The sequence below is a fragment of the Takifugu rubripes genome, chromosome 1 (assembly GCF_901000725.2).
Source record: "Takifugu rubripes chromosome 1, fTakRub1.2, whole genome shotgun sequence".
Taxonomy (NCBI): domain Eukaryota; kingdom Metazoa; phylum Chordata; class Actinopteri; order Tetraodontiformes; family Tetraodontidae; genus Takifugu; species Takifugu rubripes.
This window is the reverse complement of record NC_042285.1, coordinates 13,695,856-13,716,274: the sequence shown is the minus strand read 5'-3', so window position 1 is coordinate 13,716,274 and position 20,419 is coordinate 13,695,856. Positions and strand designations below refer to the sequence as shown.

At 43.7% G+C, this 20,419-nt stretch overlaps 1 protein-coding gene across 1 annotated transcript in view; it reads left to right on the top strand.

The window, feature by feature from the left end:
- The window catches only part of atrnl1b (attractin-like 1b), a 40,033-nt gene extending 21,259 nt beyond the window's left edge, over window positions 1–18,774 (top strand). The window contains exons 22-29 of the mRNA XM_003961566.3: window positions 1,640–1,734; window positions 1,894–1,972; window positions 3,648–3,805; window positions 5,232–5,293; window positions 8,056–8,134; window positions 13,727–13,834; window positions 17,145–17,259; window positions 17,347–18,774. Of these exons, the coding sequence (XP_003961615.2) occupies window positions 1,640–1,734; window positions 1,894–1,972; window positions 3,648–3,805; window positions 5,232–5,293; window positions 8,056–8,134; window positions 13,727–13,834; window positions 17,145–17,259; window positions 17,347–17,471 (821 nt within the window). The 3' untranslated portion in view covers window positions 17,472–18,774. The remainder of the gene's footprint in view (window positions 1–1,639; window positions 1,735–1,893; window positions 1,973–3,647; window positions 3,806–5,231; window positions 5,294–8,055; window positions 8,135–13,726; window positions 13,835–17,144; window positions 17,260–17,346) is intronic.
- The last annotated feature ends 1,645 nt before the right edge of the window (window positions 18,775–20,419 follow it).

Genomic DNA, 20,419 nt, shown 5'->3' with positions numbered 1-20,419 from the left:
AGTACACAGTGTATTCATTTGTGCAGTGTCCTTGACGAGCACGGTGTCTCTGTTCAGCACTCTGAGAGTGACAGCTCAGCCTCTGCCACAGATCTGCCCTTTTATTAAAATTCCATAACCCCACAAGAGACGTGATAAGGAGGAGGAGGCACTTGAGTCCTGGATCTCACTTAACCTGTGCAATGGTGTGTTTTCCTTTGTCCCCGCTAAAGTCTTTTCTGCAAATTTGTGATCGATGCTTCATGTTACCATGCCAACATGGCAAAACCAACGTGCCGCTCCCTGCACCATGTGGCTGCTTTAAAGGAGCAGTAAGGTTGTGGCCAAAGCTGGAACTGCAACCACAATCAGACTACTGTTGAACCCTTTAGCCCTCTGCCTCCCCCCAGAGTTGAGGTTGCCTGATACATCAAGAAAGTCCCATTTGACTGATGTACTGTCTCAGTTACAATTCATATTGACATAATGGCCGTGCTAATTTTGAAACTATTTCCATAACTTTTCAGCATTATGCCAGAGAAATAGTGCTAGCGGGTTGCACATGTTAGCAATGATGAGTTACCATTTTTATTGCTCAATCAATTTATTACCTAGTCAATATGATGACCCACCTGCATGTGTTAGTGTTCTATACACAGATATGCATAATGTTAATTGACTGAAGAGAACATTTGAAAACCCTGGACTGTGCCTACATTAGTTAGAATTACACCTTTCAACGGCATCCCCTTTAAAGATCTTTCATTTCTGACTTTTTCACATTGTTGGGAATCATAATGGAGCCTTTTAGGTTTACTAACATTAGGCATTTATGATTCCAAAGGTTTGAAGCAGAAGCTCCGTGGTAACCGGCACCCTGGATGTTGAAATGCTACTGACTTTGTGATTGATAGATAACTGGAGGGTGGAGCAGCAGAGCAAACTCACATGTAAACATCAACATTGTTTACAGGCTGACACTTTGCTTCTGAATTTGGAATATTCTGGCTGACTACTGTTGTCAGTGACATAAGCATTTGAATTCAACATGATTCCTTAATGTCTCTGAATCATCATGATTCCTTAATGTCTGCAGGCATATCAGGGCCGTTTAAGGATAACTATAAATACATTACTTGCATTCTGCTCTTTTAAATTTGTGCATTGATAATTGTTGATTTTACACAATTTAAAAATCCCCAAATACAAACAAAAATATCAATCTTTAGTGCAGTTGTCAATCACAGAAGTATACAAGATCATCACTTGTGTGTTTAGGTAATTCTGATTAGTGAATTTGTGCATGGCCCGCATTAATTCATTTGTTAAATTATTGATCGCTGCGGGGGCATTTTTAGAGTTGTTGTCAGGGTCAGGTAGCATTACTTGTTGTCTGCTTGATGAGAAAATTGTCCTCCCTGATTACAGTTATTGGACTTGATTACAGACATTCTGATTTCTCTCTGCTCCATCAGTCTGTTCATTTGAAGTTTGTTACCGCTATATCACATAGTAGTACTTTTTATGAAGGCTGTCACAGCAGTCTCTGGTCCTGTAAACAACCCCTGACAGCTAAAATTGATTATTTTCTCTGCCTGTTTTTATGTGAGTGCAGGGAAGATGGTCCGTCTGAGGTCTTTGTTTTTTCTCCTGTGAACAGACAACCTTCTGATCGATTACCAGTTCACCTTCAGTCTCATTCAAGAAGATGATAATCACTACACTGCCATCAACTTTATGGCCTCACCTGAGCAGGTAGATATTTCATATTTTACATGTGCAGCTGCTGCATTCAGCTTCTTGATGAAGGGGTTTGCGGAGAAGATTCCCAAACCAAAAAGCTTCGATTTCTTTGTCTTTTTTGTAATGTCATCACTGCTGTTTCTGTCTTCTTCTGTTCCGGTCATCCCGAAGGCTAACAAAAACCTGGATATGTCCATAAATGCATCCAACAACTTTAATCTCAACATTACTTGGTCTGTGGGATCAACAGGTACTTCAGTTCGACTCTTATTTTTAAACCTCTTTCCAACAGTGCAATTTTGCTTGCTCACTTGTTTTTAAAATTGTATAAAACAAAAAATGGGCCAGAATTTACTTGCTTTTAGTGTTTCAAGGGAAAATGATCACACATTTACACGTAAAGAAATCCTTTTTTGTAGGCCCACACAATATGGATGTTTACTTTAATAATTCAGTAGAGTAAAATATATTTTACATTTTCTGACTTTTTCCCACAGTTATTTCATTGGTGTCAGGGGAACAATAATGTCAGTGCTCTCGTGTACTATCACCCTTGAGTGAATATTATAGCCCCCCCCCCCCAGGAAAGACACCCAAGGACACTGCAGTCCTCCAGTGACACTGTTTAACCCCCCTTTCTCTTTCTCTCTGTGCCACTTTCTCCCTTCAAAACAACTCTGACATTTTCCGGCCACTAAAAGACGTTAACCTCCTGCACCACCCGCACCACTTTAACCTTTTCAGAGCACTGTCATTAATATTTGAAGTCTGCTCCCCTTTCCCTCAGAAAAGATATTGTGTCTCAGAAGAAACCAGAGTCTCTTGACAATCGACGAGAGAGTGAAGCGCCTTTGGGTGGGAGGAGGGTGATTTCAATTAAGATAAACACGCTCACGTAGCCACACTGGAGCTGTCATTTTCGCTTCTTTTGTTTCAGAGGTATGGGTCGGAATGCCAATGGTGAGGACCCAGAGTAAGACCGAGAATACAAATTGACTTGAAATGTTTAAATAGACTGAGAAGAGAGTTATGTTTTCATAAGCTTTTCAGTTCAGATGTAATCTAGAAACAAATTTGACGTCCCTGATTGTGTTCATTAGACCCATTTGTGATGTTTAATCTATCTTAAGCTATGCGGCTTTATTATTTACTAATTACCTTTTGTCACTGTGACTATATTTGGTCTGAAATGTCAGCCGGGGCTGTGTAATGAGGTCATCATTGTTTCATGGCAAGTTTACAACATATTGCAAATGCTGTCTTAGAGACACTTAAAATTGTGGCGCCTGTTTGTTTATGGCGTGCCACTGCGCTATGGGGAGCTGGCCCGGCCCCACCCTGATAGTGATTAGAAGAGTTTACCGATTATAAGCCTGTATGAGCATCTGCCAAGAACCATAAGAACCAGGAAAAAGTTTCCTGCCCTTACATTGACTGAAGTCTTGCTCGTTTGTAATCCCTCTTATAAGAAGACAAATCCCTTGCTTTACTCATTAAAGACAAGTTTGACCCCGACACACCTTGAGGTGGCCCACTATCCCCCCCTCCCAGAATGCTTATCCCTCCTCAGAGGACAACAGCCATAGCATCATCCTGACTGTTTGTGTAGTTTTGTGTAAAGGCTGCTCTTTGTTCTGGCCATCAGTGACGTCATACCAAACCCTTTTCAGTCTGTGGCTTTTTTTCCACACGTTTCCTTAACAATTAAATATAGATCGCTTGTAATTACTAAATAAAACTCTGCTCTGTCTGCCCAAAAGAAGTTGAATGATGTTAGGCCTTGATAATAACTGCCTACGAGTGCTTGGCTTGTTAAAGTTATAATGCATTCATAATGATACCTTTTAGCCCGGACGGCTCCATCTCTGCCTGTAGGTGAGCAGCAAATGTCAGTGCCTTGATCACAAACGCTTTACCCTCAACAGCTGGAACCATCTCAGGAGAGGAGGTGCCCATTGTGTCGAAGACCAACATCAAGGAATACAAAGACAGTTTTTCCTGTGAGAAGTTCACCTTCAGAAGTAACCCCAACATCACCTTTTACGTCTACGTCAGTAACTTCTCATGGCCAATCAAGATCCAGGTAAGGATCGTTCTGTTCCCAGTTATGTACCCATGTTTTTCACGTGTCACATGAGCCATCTCGAACATAGAGAACCAGAACAGCCGTCTTTATGATGCGGGGTGATTTCAAGTGCACTTTATTCTAATGACACATTTAATAGGCGCTGGTTATTGGGTATGGGCACACAGATGTTTTTAGCAGACGACAGCAGCAGCATTTAACCTTTTCTAGCCCTCTTTCTGAATAGAGGAGATTGATTTGCTGTGGTGAAAGGGATGAAAATACAACACAGTGGGAAAAAAAGGAATACCATTTGCTGTCACTTTAGGGCTGGCTGGAAAACAACAATTAAGCTTTAGCCAAAAATATTTTCCACCGGGAAATTAAAATGGGCTAAAGGCCAAACGGAACTAATCTGAATGAAAAATGAGGGACTGAAATGGTTGCGCGATGACTTGACAGTAGAGAAAAACAAGCAACAGCACCTACTGGCTGTTCTGTCAGTGGTGTGAGTTCTGTAAGTTCTGATGGTGGGAATCAGAGCTGGAGCACATCATGGCTCTCCACAGAGCATAGTCAGGGGATTTATTTATTATGGACAAATTTGGATTTGTGAACAATTACACGAATGTCATTTTGCAATTTTCCTTCCGTTTCAAGTTTGTTCTTGTCCCTCTTGACGGGTCAGCGATGCCATCTGGCCCAGTTACAGTTTTCCATTTGATGTCCTGCAGAGCAAACTTCTTTATTTTGGGTTGACGTCGGCCGTAAAGCAGAAAGCCTCTGTAAGAGCAGGAAATGACCTCACACTGTCTAGTTCATCTTTACAGCGCAATAATGGACAAGGATAAAGCAGAATTTAAGAATTCTCTCCTTTTTTGTTCTTTCCTTCAGCTCAGTGTTTGTGCGTGCCCCAGTTTAAAAAGAACTCGGTGTAATAGAAGTAAATTCCCAAACATTTCCTTTGATTGGCTGTGATGATAAATTGAAATCCAATCAACCTGAAGCCAATTGCGCAATTTTTTGTTTCCAAATCGATCTGCCCCACTTACTAAATAAATCCACAATGCGTGTATTTTGTGCTTTTGAGTCAGGTAAGTCAAGTTAAAAACTACATTTTTCCCATGGTATTTTAAAAGTGACTGCAATCATTCCTTTTTAGTTGAGATGGACTCCACATTTAAACATTGTTTTTAACATCTTGGTGATAATCATACATGCGTCCTGCCATCAGATGCACTGCAGACATGAATTGGTCCCTCTGCAGTATCCCTTTTACTCCATCAGAATAAGGCACCTGGAGTGAAAATCATTCCATATGTCGTCATCTTTCCACTGAAACACCTTTCTGCGCTCGAGCTGAAATTTGAATTCACTAAGAAAACAACTGGGGTGGTGTGCTGTCATTTCTTCCTGATTTTTCTTTTCTCCTTCCCTCCATTAGATTGCCTTCTCCCAGCACAACAATATCATGGACCTGGTCCAGTTCTTTGTCACATTTTTCAGGTGAGTGACTCAGATATTTGTCATTTAGATAATGACCTTTGCTTAAGGTTTAGACTCTGATGTTGTGAAGATATTGTTGTGAATCCAGGTGTAACAAGCCTCATCCAAACACTGACAGACCAACTCATCATGTTCCACTTCTGCGTCTTGGGCCTTGTTGAGTAATTGGAGCCTGTCCTTCTAAACTCACTTCATGCAAACACAGCTTGTGTCTCACTCCATCAAACTGCAAAGGACCTGCCAGTGGCCATTAGAATAGTTGCATATAGCTGAGAGTTATGTCACCGTGAGCAATGGAGATATGAGGGTCCACATCTAACACTGTCACGGTGCGCTGCAGGTTATTCTGAAAAGAACCATTGCATTTAATTTTGTTTAATTCACTTGTGTTTTCTGTAAAATCACTGTTACTATAGCTTCCCTGTATGTATGGTGATGTTATTTTAAGGTGTGCCACCCAGAGAAGCTGACAGACTAGCGTATTATCTGTGTAGCAGCCAAGGTGGGAATAGAAGACAGCCTTTGCCCAAGGCACCTGCCCATCATTGCCAAAACCACAATACATTTTTCTGAAAACACTGTCACACAGTCGCATATCTCCTGCCTCCATCGGATCAAATTACATCCAAATTCTGGAATTCTTGCAAGGAAAAGGGGGGAAGGACAGAACTTATTTTATCAGAAAGGCTTCTCACGATTACTTGCGTCATTCGGACCAGAACGCGTCAGAGCTCGGAGACAGAAAACAAAAGTTTCTGACAGTTTTGGGGACTGAGACGAACTTTGTTACGAGACAATTCATGGAGAAAAAGATTACATGAGACCAACTGGAAGTCAAACCATGGAATACACAGCGCACTAAAACCGCTGCTTTTCTGCAGTTGCTCTGTGACTTTTGGTGTGTTTTTGTTTTTTCATTCCATTGTCTTGAAGGGGCATTCTCTTCCATCTCTGGAGCCCAGTTCTCACTGACCCATAAATTCAGAAAATAGCGAAAGGCCTCGGTGCAGTCGTGAAGTGTTGAGTGTGTGGCAGGTTTGAAGGGGATCAACCTGCTGGGAACACAATCAGCCTGATGACAAAATGTCAGGTCACCCCACAGGGTTCCCAGACCTCCTTTTCTGACAGATAGAAGGTGAATAAATGACAAAGGGACACGGAATAGGTCTTTTTAATTCAGCGTTCTCCTTTTATTCCCCACTTGTTCAATCTATTGTTGTTTTAAATGCTTATGAATAAAATAAAACGATTATGCCTTTCAGTGATCCATCCGTCCGTCCTCTGCTGTTTCATCTTTGAATGAGGTCGAATAACCATTCACGCTCGCATTCACGCCTGAGATCAGTTTAGAGTTCCAGATTCACCTCCAAATGTTTATGGACAGTGGAAGGAAGTCAGAGTAGTTGGAAAGAACCCTTGCACGAATGGAGAGAACATGCTGTCTCCACACAGAAGAGCCTGTGGGCGCAGGAGATCAGAGCGACAGCGCTACCACACCAATGGAGGAATTGATGACTTTAGAATTGAAACAATAGAAATGACTTGCAGCACCAGTGATTGTTAAACTTTATAATGGCACCAAAGACAAGAAAATGCGCTTTAACTTCTTAAAAGGTATTTAGGGATTTAATATCTGTCACTTCAGTCATGTGAAAATGTCTTTGAAGCCCACGCAACAATCTTCTCTATTCACTGATACCCTCAAAGCTGTCTAAGATGGTCCAAACACTTCTGAATGAAGAACGAAAGGGATCCCACGGGGGAAGAAAATCTGTCCACAGCAAAGACATCATTTAACATCGTAATCCCTGCCGCCGTCATTTAGCCGCATCAAAGAGATTTTATCACCTTCCTCTCAGGCCTTATCCTGGATCAAACAGCTGTGCGACAACCAAATTGAGAGCCTATTCATGTTTAAATATCAATAAATGATCCTGTGAAATCAGAAGTGGTCATCTGTCTGGGGTGAAATGTGCCAAGAATGTGACTTGAGCCTCAAGTCAAGCCCTTATTGATCACCTTACCATCAGCATTCCAAAAGGAAGTGCAAGTTCCTTTGTCTCTGGACATCAGATGGAGGGTCAGTTTGTCTTCCAAGAACATTTGACAGTTGGATTATTCTCAGCTCACAGAGTTGAGAATAATGGAGGAAAAATAATAACATGCTCCTCGAGTGAGCAATCATTTTAATTGATTTTAATTGATTGTAATGCTCGGATTCCATATTTTCTAACCAAATGCACAAAAAGGAAGGATTTACATGGCAAATCTATTTTGTATGCACTTTTCGATACTAAAAGCTGCACAGCCGGGCCAAACCTCAGCCATTTTTAGACTCTTAATCATGTAATCATCTTTACATTCCCATTTGTCACTGGGATAATGAAGTGGAAGCTTTCAATCCGTCATATCTTTCTAACCCAGTAGCACCCAGGACTTGTTGGGTTATTAAGTGAAGTAATCGGCCAAAATACTCAGTCTTAAAAGAAATGGATGTCTCACCGTCTCTTGTCGACTCTGCCTTGTGATCCTTTTAAAATGGAAAGGAAACTTTAAATATTCATGTCTATTGTAATAGGAAATCAGCCATAGGGCGGTCTTGAAGCAGTTGCTGAACAGCTGCATGAATGCAACATATAAATAAGAATCTTTATATTTTTTTACAAACTAACCAGTCTAGGTATTCCCTGGCCTGTTTTCTAACAACAGACGGCACAATTGAAGATCTCACGCTTGATCTTGTTTCCTTTCTTCTGTTCCAGTTGCTTTCTGTCGTTGCTCCTGGTGGCAGCAGTTGTGTGGAAGATCAAACAGACCTGCTGGGCTTCACGACGCAGAGAAGTAAGTGTCATTGCTGAACATGTGTGGAATGTGAAACTCCAAGTGAAGGAATAAAAAGCCCCAAGGGAGTCAGTTTCAGCACCGCCCTGTCTGTAGTATAAAAAAGACTTGGGAAATACTGAGCAAGTGTAAAAAACCCAGTTACACACAGAAGTACAGATAATACGGAGAATATTTTATATCGTGGAAGCTATGTCAACAGCTACCAGAAGTATCTATGAAATATTAGCACCTTCTTAGATCGCGGCTTAATTTCATGCCCTCAGACCGATGCAAATTATTTTTGCCAGTTTTCTCAGAATTTATTTTCTTTCTAATGTGAATTGAATCAGTGCACAAAATCTGAAGGAAGTGGTCTGAAGGAAATACTGAAAGCTTGTAAACAAAAAGTAAATATTGCAATCTCAATATTCAGCGATGATGTGAATGCGGGGCTTCGGAATAAGCGGGCGAGGGGTGAGGTAATCGACAGCAGAGATTCAGGAAAAGGCTGGTGGAGGTACTGCAGGAAATCGGGGAGAGCAGCAAATGTTCCCGGCTGCTCTCAACCCAGCCTGCATGGAATTGTTGCTGAGGTTCTGTAAGGCGGCCATCATTTCCATCTCTGTAGAGTCAATCCTGAATTCTCCTCAGTACTGCAGGATCTTTAAATCCCATCCTGACATTTGGCCAGATGACTGATAAAAGCTCCTGCAAATGACTTTCGGAGACGACATCCATAATAATAATAAGGTCTGAATTTATATCATCTAATTGATATGTGAGAATAAACAAGACGGATGGCTACCATGCCAATGAATCTTACCTCAATAATAAGTCATTAAAAGGTCATGCAGGCAGATGGGCTGATATCAATGAATGAAAACCTGTTAACTTTTACGTTGCCTGTTGGCATCCCTTCCTGTCATGTGTTTGCTACTTTAGATGGGAATCTGCAAACAAATGAGAATAGTTAAAGAGTCTCCACCCTTTATTTTCCAGCCATTGGACCCATCTGACATTAGGTGAACACAAGGCTGGTTGGTAGTCAGTCTATTAGATGGACTTTGTAGCAGTGCATGGCACACCAACACCAACGACCTCAGCCTCCTGCATGTTACACTCACAAGTTCTAGCACGTTCACCTCTTGTGCCTTTCTGAGTCACTGGTGGATGAGAAATGAGGCACAAATGTTCAAAGGTTGCCTGCTTGTTTTGGTCACGATAGACCTGATGGGCTGGAAAAGATGACACCATAACGGCATCTTCAAAAACCCTGCAAGGGTTTTCCATGTCCTGCAACGTTCTCTAGTGCAGATCTGTCTTCCTTCTTTTTCTTGACTGTTTATCCCTTTCGGAATCATGAGGAGGGTGCTGGAGTCTGTCCCAGTTACATATGGGCGACACATCCCTGAATGAGTCGCCAGCACATCGCATGTCCCATTGTGAGCATTTGGGGGTGCAGTACCTTGCTCAAGGGTATTTTGTCAGTGCTCTGAATGTGTCTTAGCACGTCTCCTGCTACCAGAACACTTTACATGTCTGGATATTTCATATCTGTCCTTCTGAAACATAAATGTGCATCCTTTATGTCTTCTTATAGCGCACTTCTCTATGTTTTTATCATTGTGAATCATTGTTCCATCATCAATCATTTCAATCATTGTTTGTCTTTTTGCAGTCATTTAAAATGTTTGCATCTAAACAGTACATGTTTTTTTTGACCCCGGTCCAGTGAGTTCTTTCCCTTGTTGAAGCATTCGGCTCTTCTAGAGGAATGATTTCTCATTACTTTAAAAGTGCTTGTGAAAAACCGCCCATGCACTTAGGAAGCTCATCTAAATATATGGACTGGAGTGATCTGAGCTAAAAGTCTGTTATAACACAAGGACACGGAACAAAGTTTTCTTATTGACGCTAATTGACATTACACAGATTTTGGGTAGTGTGGTAGCCCAAGTATTAGATTAAGCAGCACCTTTTTTAATAGTGTCAGATCGTATCTGACTGAGGAGGAAACAAGCCAGATACTGTCTGTCAACAAAGACAGAGGTACACACAGCACGGTAATGGACGTATGGAGGTTAACGCACACTCTTCAAGCTACTCTACAAAAAAAAAAAATGACCATAACAAATTGCAACCGGTTAAACGACCATAAACGCAACCTGACATTTTGATGCAGATGGTTATTGATTAGCATTGGATGTTGTGCTGCTGCCATGTCTGTGTAGTGGTGCTACACTATCAGAAGTAGTGCCTCCGTTGCCACATTACGCGCGCAGTTTGTAGGTTGTAATGGCTCTATTTTATGACACTGTTCAGCACAGGCTAGAACACGGCTACAATATTTTTAGTGTGGAAATATTTTACATGCAAAAAAAGGAGCCTGATGCTTTAGTTATTAGTACTTGTTTTTGTCTGGCCAGTGACCAGAAATGCTCAGGCTGCTAAGATCTGGCAACCGTCGCCGAATGGCTCCAGTTATGCGCCCACTTCTTGAACAGCTTTGTGTCATGTAATTTCTCTGTGAAACATGGCTGCTTTGGCATTAATAACTTTAACGTAGGCCTACCTGAAGTCAGCACTGCAACGGTGTATTGATCAGACGTTGCAAGACGGTGTTTTTTTTTGTATAGATCGGGTGCAAAAAAGACTGGTTCAGGGTGACTCTGGTTCTGAGTATTTATGAGGCTGATCCAGATGTGTAGCACATGGATGTCTGGTTCTTACTGCCTTCCCCCTGCTTCTGTCCTGCCTGTCTGGAGGCAGCTGTGCAGTTTCTTATTCCTACATAGCTTATCTTGTACTCAGCACCGAAGGTGTAGCTGTTGTATTTGAATAATTTCAGCTAAGTAAAGGTGACAAGAATTGGACCCCGAGTCGGGGACTCAAGGATGAAAAGACAACAGCTGTAAATGCCACCAAGGAGGACAAGGGCTGACCTCTCTGAAGCTACCTGTGGGGGAAACAGATGGGAGGGAGCGTTGACATTTAACGAGTCTGGAACCCAGAGACGTATTACACATAAACATGCAAACACATCTAATTCGTTTCATTTGACCGCGCGTTTGTGTTTTAAACCAGCATATTGTGACAGGAAAGGACAAAGCAGAGCTAGACTGAGGCCGACAGCTCGGCTTCCATTAGGTCGTCTCATCTCATCGTTGAACGGATCCAGTTTATGTTGTCATGTTGTCCTCTGTGAGCATGTGGGTTATTTAAAGTTCGCTGTAAACAGTTTTTACCCATTCAGACTTGATTCTGACTTCATTTGTGGCAGGGACATTGTTCAGCCCCCGTGGTTTCAGGTGAACCAGTTCTGACTGGCACATGGACGAAATGGTCTCATTATTCTTGCATCTGAAATCTGGATCTTCTTTCTCAGAACATACTTGCTGATGACCCCCCCCGACCTCTCCGCCATGCAACAATGGCCCAGTTTTGATGAAGTGCCCCACTGTCAGATTAGCCATTATACTTGCATTGACAGAACTAAAAGGACTAAATTTGGTGCTGTGTCTCCAATGCAGACTGTGCCGCTTCACAATCTTGTTCCATTTGAAGAGCTCAATCACCCGCTATCGATTGCTCTAATGAGATTATCCTTCTTTAAGCTCCTGGTCACCTTGATTGTTCCTTGTTCAGTTTAAAGTTGGAACTCTTAATAATTTCTTCCACTTTTCAATGCTGGAGTCTAACTCTGATGAGCCATTCATCATGATCGAAGATTAATCTGGAAGCTTGGACGTTTTCTCAACGTTTACTAAAACAGGATTTATTAGGGAAAAAAATTCTCTTGTCTTGTCAAAGAGATTAGAGTGGAATTTGGGCGATATCATCTGCTGTAATGGACATTCTAGGTCCACTATAACAGATATTGTGTAAAAATTGTAGAAATTCCAGCTTTAATAGATCGGCACAAATACCAGAGTGGATTTAAAGTCACTTTGTAATTGAATTTCCCTACAGCATCTTTATTGAAGTGTGGAAATCGTTAAAAGTCTGAAAGCACCTCTTCAGAACTGGCTGTTTGTGGTCAGACTCTCTCCAGTGCTCCTCACTTGTTTGAACTAAATAAATAATTCATTGAATAATATTTCTGTCAAACCTATTCATTCCTTAGGATCCTGAGGCAGACTCTGTCCAGTGTTGCAGCACTTCTCTACATTTTGTTATCTGTAATAGCTGGTTGACTCTCCGCCATTAATTTGGTTGTTTATTCGCTTGTTTATTATCTCGTGGCGGCCGTCTCTTTCGAGTAAAGCACGACCCCAGAGTCTTACCTGATTTTGTCCCTTGCTCAGGCTTCACTTTTGTGTTCCCCACTAATTCCAGCACGTGATAAATACCATTACTGTTATCTGACATTTAGGATGAATGCTGCTGGATTTGAGGCGTTAGGAGCTGCAGCAGCCCAGCCGGACCCTCCATCCTGCTTTTATCTTTGTGTAAAGGGCAGGCTTTCTCAGTCTGACCTGTGCCGGCCCTGCGGCTCAAATCCGTAGGTTTGGTGTTGCTGCTTTGATGTTTAATAGTAGAGATGCTCAGCAATCCACCATGGGTCTCACAAAAAGAAAAAAAAATCAATCGGGTGATCAATCTCAATTTTCACTGGCTCCTATGAGGCTTTTTTAGCTTTAGGGAATGTTTTCCAGACAGCTTCTTTCTGAGTTGGAGCCACAATGGCCTGTAAAAAGTGCTTCAACGCCGACAGAACAGTCGTGCATCATCTAATCAAGTTTTCCCACATTTCGTATCAACAGAACCAAAAACTGGCAACTGCTTTGTTCAGGGTACTGGAAAACCTTCAGTCGGAAGCTACGGCTCTCTTTAGACCTCGGGACTTTTGCCAATTGGTGTTCAGCAACTAAATAAATGCTGTATATAATAAACGACTGTCAGAATACTGACATCTGTGGTTTCCGATTAATTGATCATATGGCTCTTTTCTGGTGCCGTAGGGAGGTGGTTGCCAGCTCCAGGGGGGTTGGAACCTGCCTCAGCTACTATCTGACATTCTGCAGGGTTGCCTGTGACACTCGTGTTTGGGAATGGAATCGTGCATCCACATTTAGTGAACATCACGGCGGTTCAACGAGAAGGCAGCTTATGACTCCAGTTGTCACCACCGCACGACACCTGGTGATCTAAAGTGAAATTAGATCCTCATGCGGCACACTTAAGCTCATCACAAATCCAATAGCGGTCAGCGATGTCCTTGGCACTAAAACGGGACCCGTTTGGATATCGATCAGGCGCCGGGTTGTTGATGAAATTGTGGCACAAGTTGTTGTACAATATTGATTAGATGGGACCAGGTAAAGCTATTTTCTGTAGCGCCAGCTCTCGCCAATCTTATCACCTATCTTCCATATTATGATTGCCTCATAAAAGAACATCTGCATCCCATAGTTGACCAGACCTACCAGTATGGTTTTGACCAGTAAAGACCAACTCTGGCTTTATTCCAGTTTAGCTGCAGGTTGTTGGTTTTGGACCAGCTGCTCGTATCCGCTCTTCACACCGCTTTATATTGACAACGTTTTCCATTGTTCTAATGTTCAGCGTTGCCATGGTTTCCTAATCCGTCTCCTGTGCTTGACATTGCAGCAGCTGATGAGAGAGCGTCAGCAGATGGCCAGCCGTCCATTCGCCTCAGTCGCTGTTGCGCTGGACGCCACGGCAGAACGTATGGATCTGATGCAACCTGTGGTCGACGTGAGTCCTGCTGACACGCACACACACACACACACACAACCCCCTTAGTGTTGATCAAGCTCAATATGAATATTTTCTCTGTTGAGGTATTGAAGTTCAAATGTTTGTCTTCGCCACCTGCGCGCTTTTGATTTTTCACTTAAACTGCCGCCAATAATTGCACAGGAATATTGGATATTGATCCGATAATACCTGCTTCTCTTTTAAACTGCGACCCATTAGCGTTGTGGTCTAATATTGGCTCAAGTGATGCGCGGCCCACTGCACTGCGCCTGGAACTGGGGAACGTTTCCTGTCGGGTTGGTCGAGGCGTTCGCCTGAGAAGCGGCGTTAACAAGTCGGAGTCACGTGCCATCACATCCTCCGTTTACTGAGCCTCTGAAGTTGCTCTTCAACTCTTGGAGTAATAGAAGACACTCTTGAGTTGACATTGGGGGAGCGGCGGACTTTTCTTAGCCAGGGCCAGCACTCTCCCCTGCTGTAAATCACCGTGCCAACCAGCAAAGAGACGTGACATTAGCCATTAGTGTAGCACTGAGAGGTGCTCAAAGCGCATTATGGTATTGTGAAGGGCAATGTAAAGAACAGCCGAGAGGAAAAACAACGCCTCTGAGCTGGAAGGATGCACTTTATCATCGAGCTTTTAAAGACAAAATCCTTATGTGGAAAAGCACGGCTTCACCTTGAGTTCAGTAAAATGTTAATTGCATACTCGTCAGCGTGCGCCCATCTCTTATTTAATCATTTCCTTCAGGCCTTTCCTGGAAAAACCCGAAGGGAGTGTTCTTGTTAAGGTAGAGAGTCTCCATCCACTGGGGAGTTCTGCTGTAAACAACATGATAAGCTGTTTTGGAAATGACAACCGAGCAGGAACCTCATCCCCGCTCCTCTGTTCCTACACCTTCTCAAGATGCAGAGTGACCTTGACTTTAAACTTTAATTACATTTTAATGGAATGCCATATACATGTGTCTATGAAGTCGACATTCCATTTATGTATTGATTTTGACTTTACTTCTTTTTCTGGATTTTAGCCTGAAAAATTCCCCTTACCAATAATTAACAAACATTCTTTTAAACCTTTCTAAGCGCTGACTTTGGAGACTTCAAATCATTAAACATCCCAATTAAGGTTGTTAACTTTAACCTTATTTAGTTTCATTTCAGAGAAATCAAGCCATCTTCCACCTGTAGATGCAAATGCTTTAATCATGTGTCTGTGTGCTTTGGACACTTTTTGGGGAGAAAAGTCCAACAATTCTGTGTTTGGCACCAGTTGAAGGTGAACCGTGATATTGGGAAGCTAATTTAGCCCTATAAAGCTTGATTGGTTAGCATCTGGCATCACTTAGCCTTTGGAGATATTTGTTAGTGTCAGAAAGGACACCGATGCCACGCTCTCATCACTGCTGTCTGAGCCATTAAAGCAACGCCGACCTCCTCCAGGTCAACGTACAGGCAGCTCACGTGTCGCTCCCTCTGGGAACAGGGCAGCCATCGCACACAGCCCGGCATGTGCGACGCGAAGGCTTTATCCTGTGATTGTTAGCTTGTCTAACCGCAGGACTGGTGCCAACACGGACCCTCCAGCTGAGAGGACACGAGGAGCCTTCATGATCAGTTCCCACTTCTGCTGCGTTTAAACCTCAGGAGATTGATCTGGGCTTTAGTGAGCGGCTGCTGGACAGCGAGCCAGTTGAATCGGGGCCCAGAGCACTTCAGGCCCAAGCGCTGATGTCACTGATGTCTCTAAGCACGATGGCCGACATTCAACATATGGAACGGGCGGGCAGCCGCCGTGATGGATGACACCTGTCAGGAGGGGAAAGGAGAGCAGACTGTGTGTGTGTGTGTGTGTGTCTGTGTGTCTGTGTGTGTGTGTGTGTAAATGATGGTAATGCAGACCTAGTAAATAAATGCAGACTGTGTAAGCCTGTTTGATAAATATGGAAATGGTTGCAGCAATTATAAAGGTTTGGATAGGAAGATGTAATCCTGTGACTGAAATGGAAATGGAATAACTTCAGCTTTGCTATCATTCCCATGAATTCATCCAGATCAACATTTATTTTCTTTTTAAATGAAAGCTTGGGATCATCACATTCAGGTAGACTTAATATAAATCCTGTGCCCCAAGAATGAAATAGTTGATGAGAAATTATATATTTATGCATTTTTAGCACTTTGATGAGACTGAATGAGGCTAAAGTGAACAGGAAGGTTGTCTTGCTGAGTAAATGTTTGTACTGTTGAGCATGGCATTACAGACCACTATATGAACAATTGGATGTGTTTAATTGTAGGTTAGGGTTTTACCAAGCCAACGACGCTGAACAGGAGCGTTGTAGAAGGAAAGCAAAGCATAAGAGGAGACAAACAGGTGGCAGGAGCCATTAGTGGCCGTTAGCAATGAGATGCCAAACGTGCTCCATTCCTAACAGTTTAAAAGGCAAACCAGTTTCTATTTTTAAAACAGGACTAGATGCTGGGCCAAGTGCGCAGGGTTTGGAGCGGTCACCAACTGCCTGACCAGTTAACTGCCCCTGTACGTTCGTGGTGGCGCTAACGTCGCCTCTCTCCCGACTTTACCTTAGGAGCAACATTGTGTTGCACATCCAGGATCTACTAGCCCTTTAAGAACGACACAGCACAGCATGTTTAAAAATGTGCTTAGCACACGTGCGACTGGAGGACACACGCTACCGCCGCCGTGTCTCAGCACTCGCTTCTGCATGCGGCGCCTCTCTCATCTCCATTTTAAATGCAGCCAGAGCGGAGGCGGTTCACTCCAGACATTACCGTACCCCAATTTCCATCCCCTCGTCTGAAACATGCTGCCAAAGCCTCGCATTCATCACCAGGGTGACATGTATTCCACGCTGGAGACGAGCGGTTTTCGGCCATTACCGCGGAGGGTTAGGCCACCGTCCCGACGCGCAGCGCCGTGCGCTTTTTTGTTTTCCTTCCCGTGTTGTCTCGTGGGGGGGTGGGGGGGGGCAGATGCAGCCACTTCAGGCGATTAGAGCCGCAAAAGTCAATTCAATCGCAACACGGCGGTAAACATCTGTCGAGACGTTTCAGATGGAAACTTGAGTCGGCGGCGAGCGATCCGAGCCTGAACCGAATCACTCAGGATCCCGTCTGTCACACATCACAAACGTTATCGCTGATATTTGTGACACTCCATTGTGCAGCGTTTTTACTGTAAAGTCCAAACAGCCACGTCCTGCTCTGCACCGCGGCGTTAACTTTCTCGCATTACAATAACTCCACAAATAATGTGTCCTTTCCCCCCCCCCCCTCTTCACAGGGGGCTCCCAAACCTGTCGCCATGGAGCCGTGTTCAGGAGGCAAAGCCGCCGTGTTGACTGTCCTGCTGCATCTGCCCTCTGGACCCTCGGGTTTGCCTCCACCGGGACAGTCAGGTCAGGCTGCCGAACTGGGACGCTGGGCACATGCAAGCGAGGAAGCTTTAAAGGCATTAATGAGCATCTTTTTGTTTCTTCCTTCAGGACTGATTGTTGCTAGCGCCCTGGTAGACGTCTCACAGCAGAAACCGTCGGACTTTAAAGACAAGACCCAGTCGTTAAAGAACCGCAAAGCTCTTCCTCCGGCGCTCCAGGGCACCTGCGTGTGAGCCGCAGCTCTTCCATCCACTGGCTCCTTCTCGCCACCCTCTGAGCGGCGCGTGGCGCCGGGGGCTTCTCGGTATCGTCGGCTGCTACGACTCAAGTCTCCGGGTTCTCGCACATCCGCCAAAGGTCGGACGACGGGGGAACGCTTCCGCCATCACGGCTCTCTCTGCGGCAGGTCCCCTCCCCTCAGCCCAGACCGAGGTCACCGCGCTACCACGGGGGCCGACCTGTGCACCGACCTGCAGCCGGCCCCGCTCCACCTGTCAGCACGTTTGCACCCTGAGCCCTGAAGGCAAAGGAAACGTCTCCCTTCATCGTGGGTCAGATCATCACCTGACTTTAACGGCTCTGCTGCCTTTTGGGATTCTTTTCTGTGTTATGCTTGCCAGCAAGTGGTATTCTAAGGTGCTGCATTTGCCTTTTGTAATGAAGCTTCACAATTTTTAACTCTTTCTACGCCGTGAGGTCCTTGCCCGTCAGCACTCTTGTTGTCCTAGCGTTTATCCGCGCCCGTCGCCCAGCCCAGCTGAAGCTGGCCGGACACGGAGTCTGGGGGGGTGCACACACTTTAACACGCGGTTGAGAGGACGCCAGCTTCATTCAATCAACTGGAACACTTCAAACTGCCAAACTTTGAATCCCCCCCCTTCCCCGTCCTGTATTCCCATCTTTTGATTACAAGGAGTAACACTACCTTTTTATAATGTTTGGGCTTTCCATGAACTCAGCTGTTGATCTGCAGAATTAAAAAGGAAATCTGGCTGTACAGTGTCTTGTCCAATTGAGATTCTATGTTTTATTTCCAGGTTTTCTGATTGAATGGCAAAAGACGATGCTCATTTCTATTATTGTAATTTATTGTTATCACATTATCGTGACAATATCTCAGTATTGTTATTATATCTATGATAAAAAAACAATGTGTTTTGCTACACTTGTGAAGAAGAAGCATTTCTGTTGATAGTTTTTGTTTTGATATTTAACAAATTCCAGTGTAATTGCGCATTTAACTTTTTACTGTCGACTGAAGTCAGTTGAAATGTCCAGACTTTTTACAGACTGTGGGCATTGTCCTTTTTTGTTGTTGTTGTTGCAATGTTCTCATCATGATGCATTTCATAAAGATGCCAGCTAACACCTAATTCCCTGTTGCCAGTGTCACCAAAGAGCGGTGACACTACACAGGAGTCGGGGTCTCACTATTATGGAGAAAAAAACAACAATAAACTGTATTATTGGTTATCTTTAGTGTATTTTAATGATGGACAACATGCCAGGAAATAAACTAAACAGACCTGATAAAAATGGCTACAATTCTTTTACATGCTGCTCTAAAACCTTTGAGGGTTGCGAAACATTGAGTGAAACTGAGAAAATGTATTTTATGGCTGCAGAAATTAAGGTCTTATTCCATTTTTGTACAGGAAGCTAGTTATTGTTGATAAACACAAGCTTAAACCATCCATTTTAGGTGGTTTTTGTTTTTTTTACTCTGCCATTTTCGATGGGGAAAAAAAAGCCTTTTAATATCCATTTAAATGATTATATTCTCTCACACAGGTGTGCATTTTTAAAAATGTATATTTTCAGTTGCCAAGCCGACCCCACTGGCCCTGAAAATGCAGCACCATCCTCTGAAAGGTGATTTTCTTTTTTTTTCTTCTTTTTTTTAGAGCTTTGCCCTTTATTGCGCCTCTCTGAGTGCCTCTGCTTCCTCACCAGCGTCAGAGTGCTGCTCTTCACCGTTTGGACTCAGCGGTATTAATTGTGGAGCAACTCAAGTCCAGCTTCCAAACACACTGACAATATGACACATCCGCTGATAAGTGGTTCAGTAATCACTGAAAGTGATTTTCCATCATCGCATGCCCATAGATAATGACGCCGTTGGCGCTAGACGCCGTTCCCATCAGTGACCTGCACAGAAAATCATTGAAATTCCACCTAAATTGGCCATCAGCACCCAGCAGGAGATCGGTTAGACCTAATCTGAAGCTTTAGATCGGTTTCCCCCCGGTAGCTGTCCTTGACATGCTCAGCCTGTCTGTGCTAGCAGATCCGTGCACGTTAAACCCCCTCTCCAGATTATAGCTTGTTCTGGGAGATTCACACAATTTAAAGTTAAAAAATGTCCTTGTAGAGCTGCAAAGATGAAGATAACCTCTATTTTGATTGTCCATATGATGATCATTGGTATTTCTTTTGTTCTTAGCAAATCCTCTTGAAAAATGAAAGCGTTCAGAAATTTGGGGCGAAGGGCGACGCCAGACAATGAGACCTCTCATTAAGACTCATGATTGATTCATGGACTTGAGCACCAGCCAGGCTGAGGTCTCCAGGAGGTTGCACATGACAAAGACGCTATTTTTAGCCCTTTTTCTGTACAGAGGAGAGCTGAGGTCATTACGTGTCCAATCCTGTGACAGAACGCTCAAAGTGGGACTTGGCCGAGCTTTCAAACTAAATCGTCTGGTTCCCATCGTCCTGTAGCCGTCGGCTCCAGCGGCGAGGACTGCTCCAACATCGGTAGCGGCTCGGCGTGCACCATCAGCAGGCGCGAGGGTGGTACTGAGAAGCTTCACGTGGAATCTTCTTTGTTGACCCAAACATGAAGGTAATGTTTGGGTTCATGCCCCAGCGTCGGGGCATGAGCCAAGGGAGCGACTGGGTTCTGCAGCCTTTGGACCAAAGGTGAAAGGTGACCGATGGACGTTCTGAGCTGAAATTTGGTTGCAGGGAAGAGATTCGACTGGAAAACCGCTGCGAATATCAGTCCACTAACTGCCTCTGAATTGTTTTGTTAATTGTCTTGTCCCGGATCGAATGGGAAGTTTTGGTGACAATGCTTCCTGATTGGAATCATCTCCTTTATGGAGGACTTTTGAAATTCTGCTGTCGGTTTCTTCAGGAAACGCACAGCTGAGTGTTTTGAACAGAACTGACACAATCT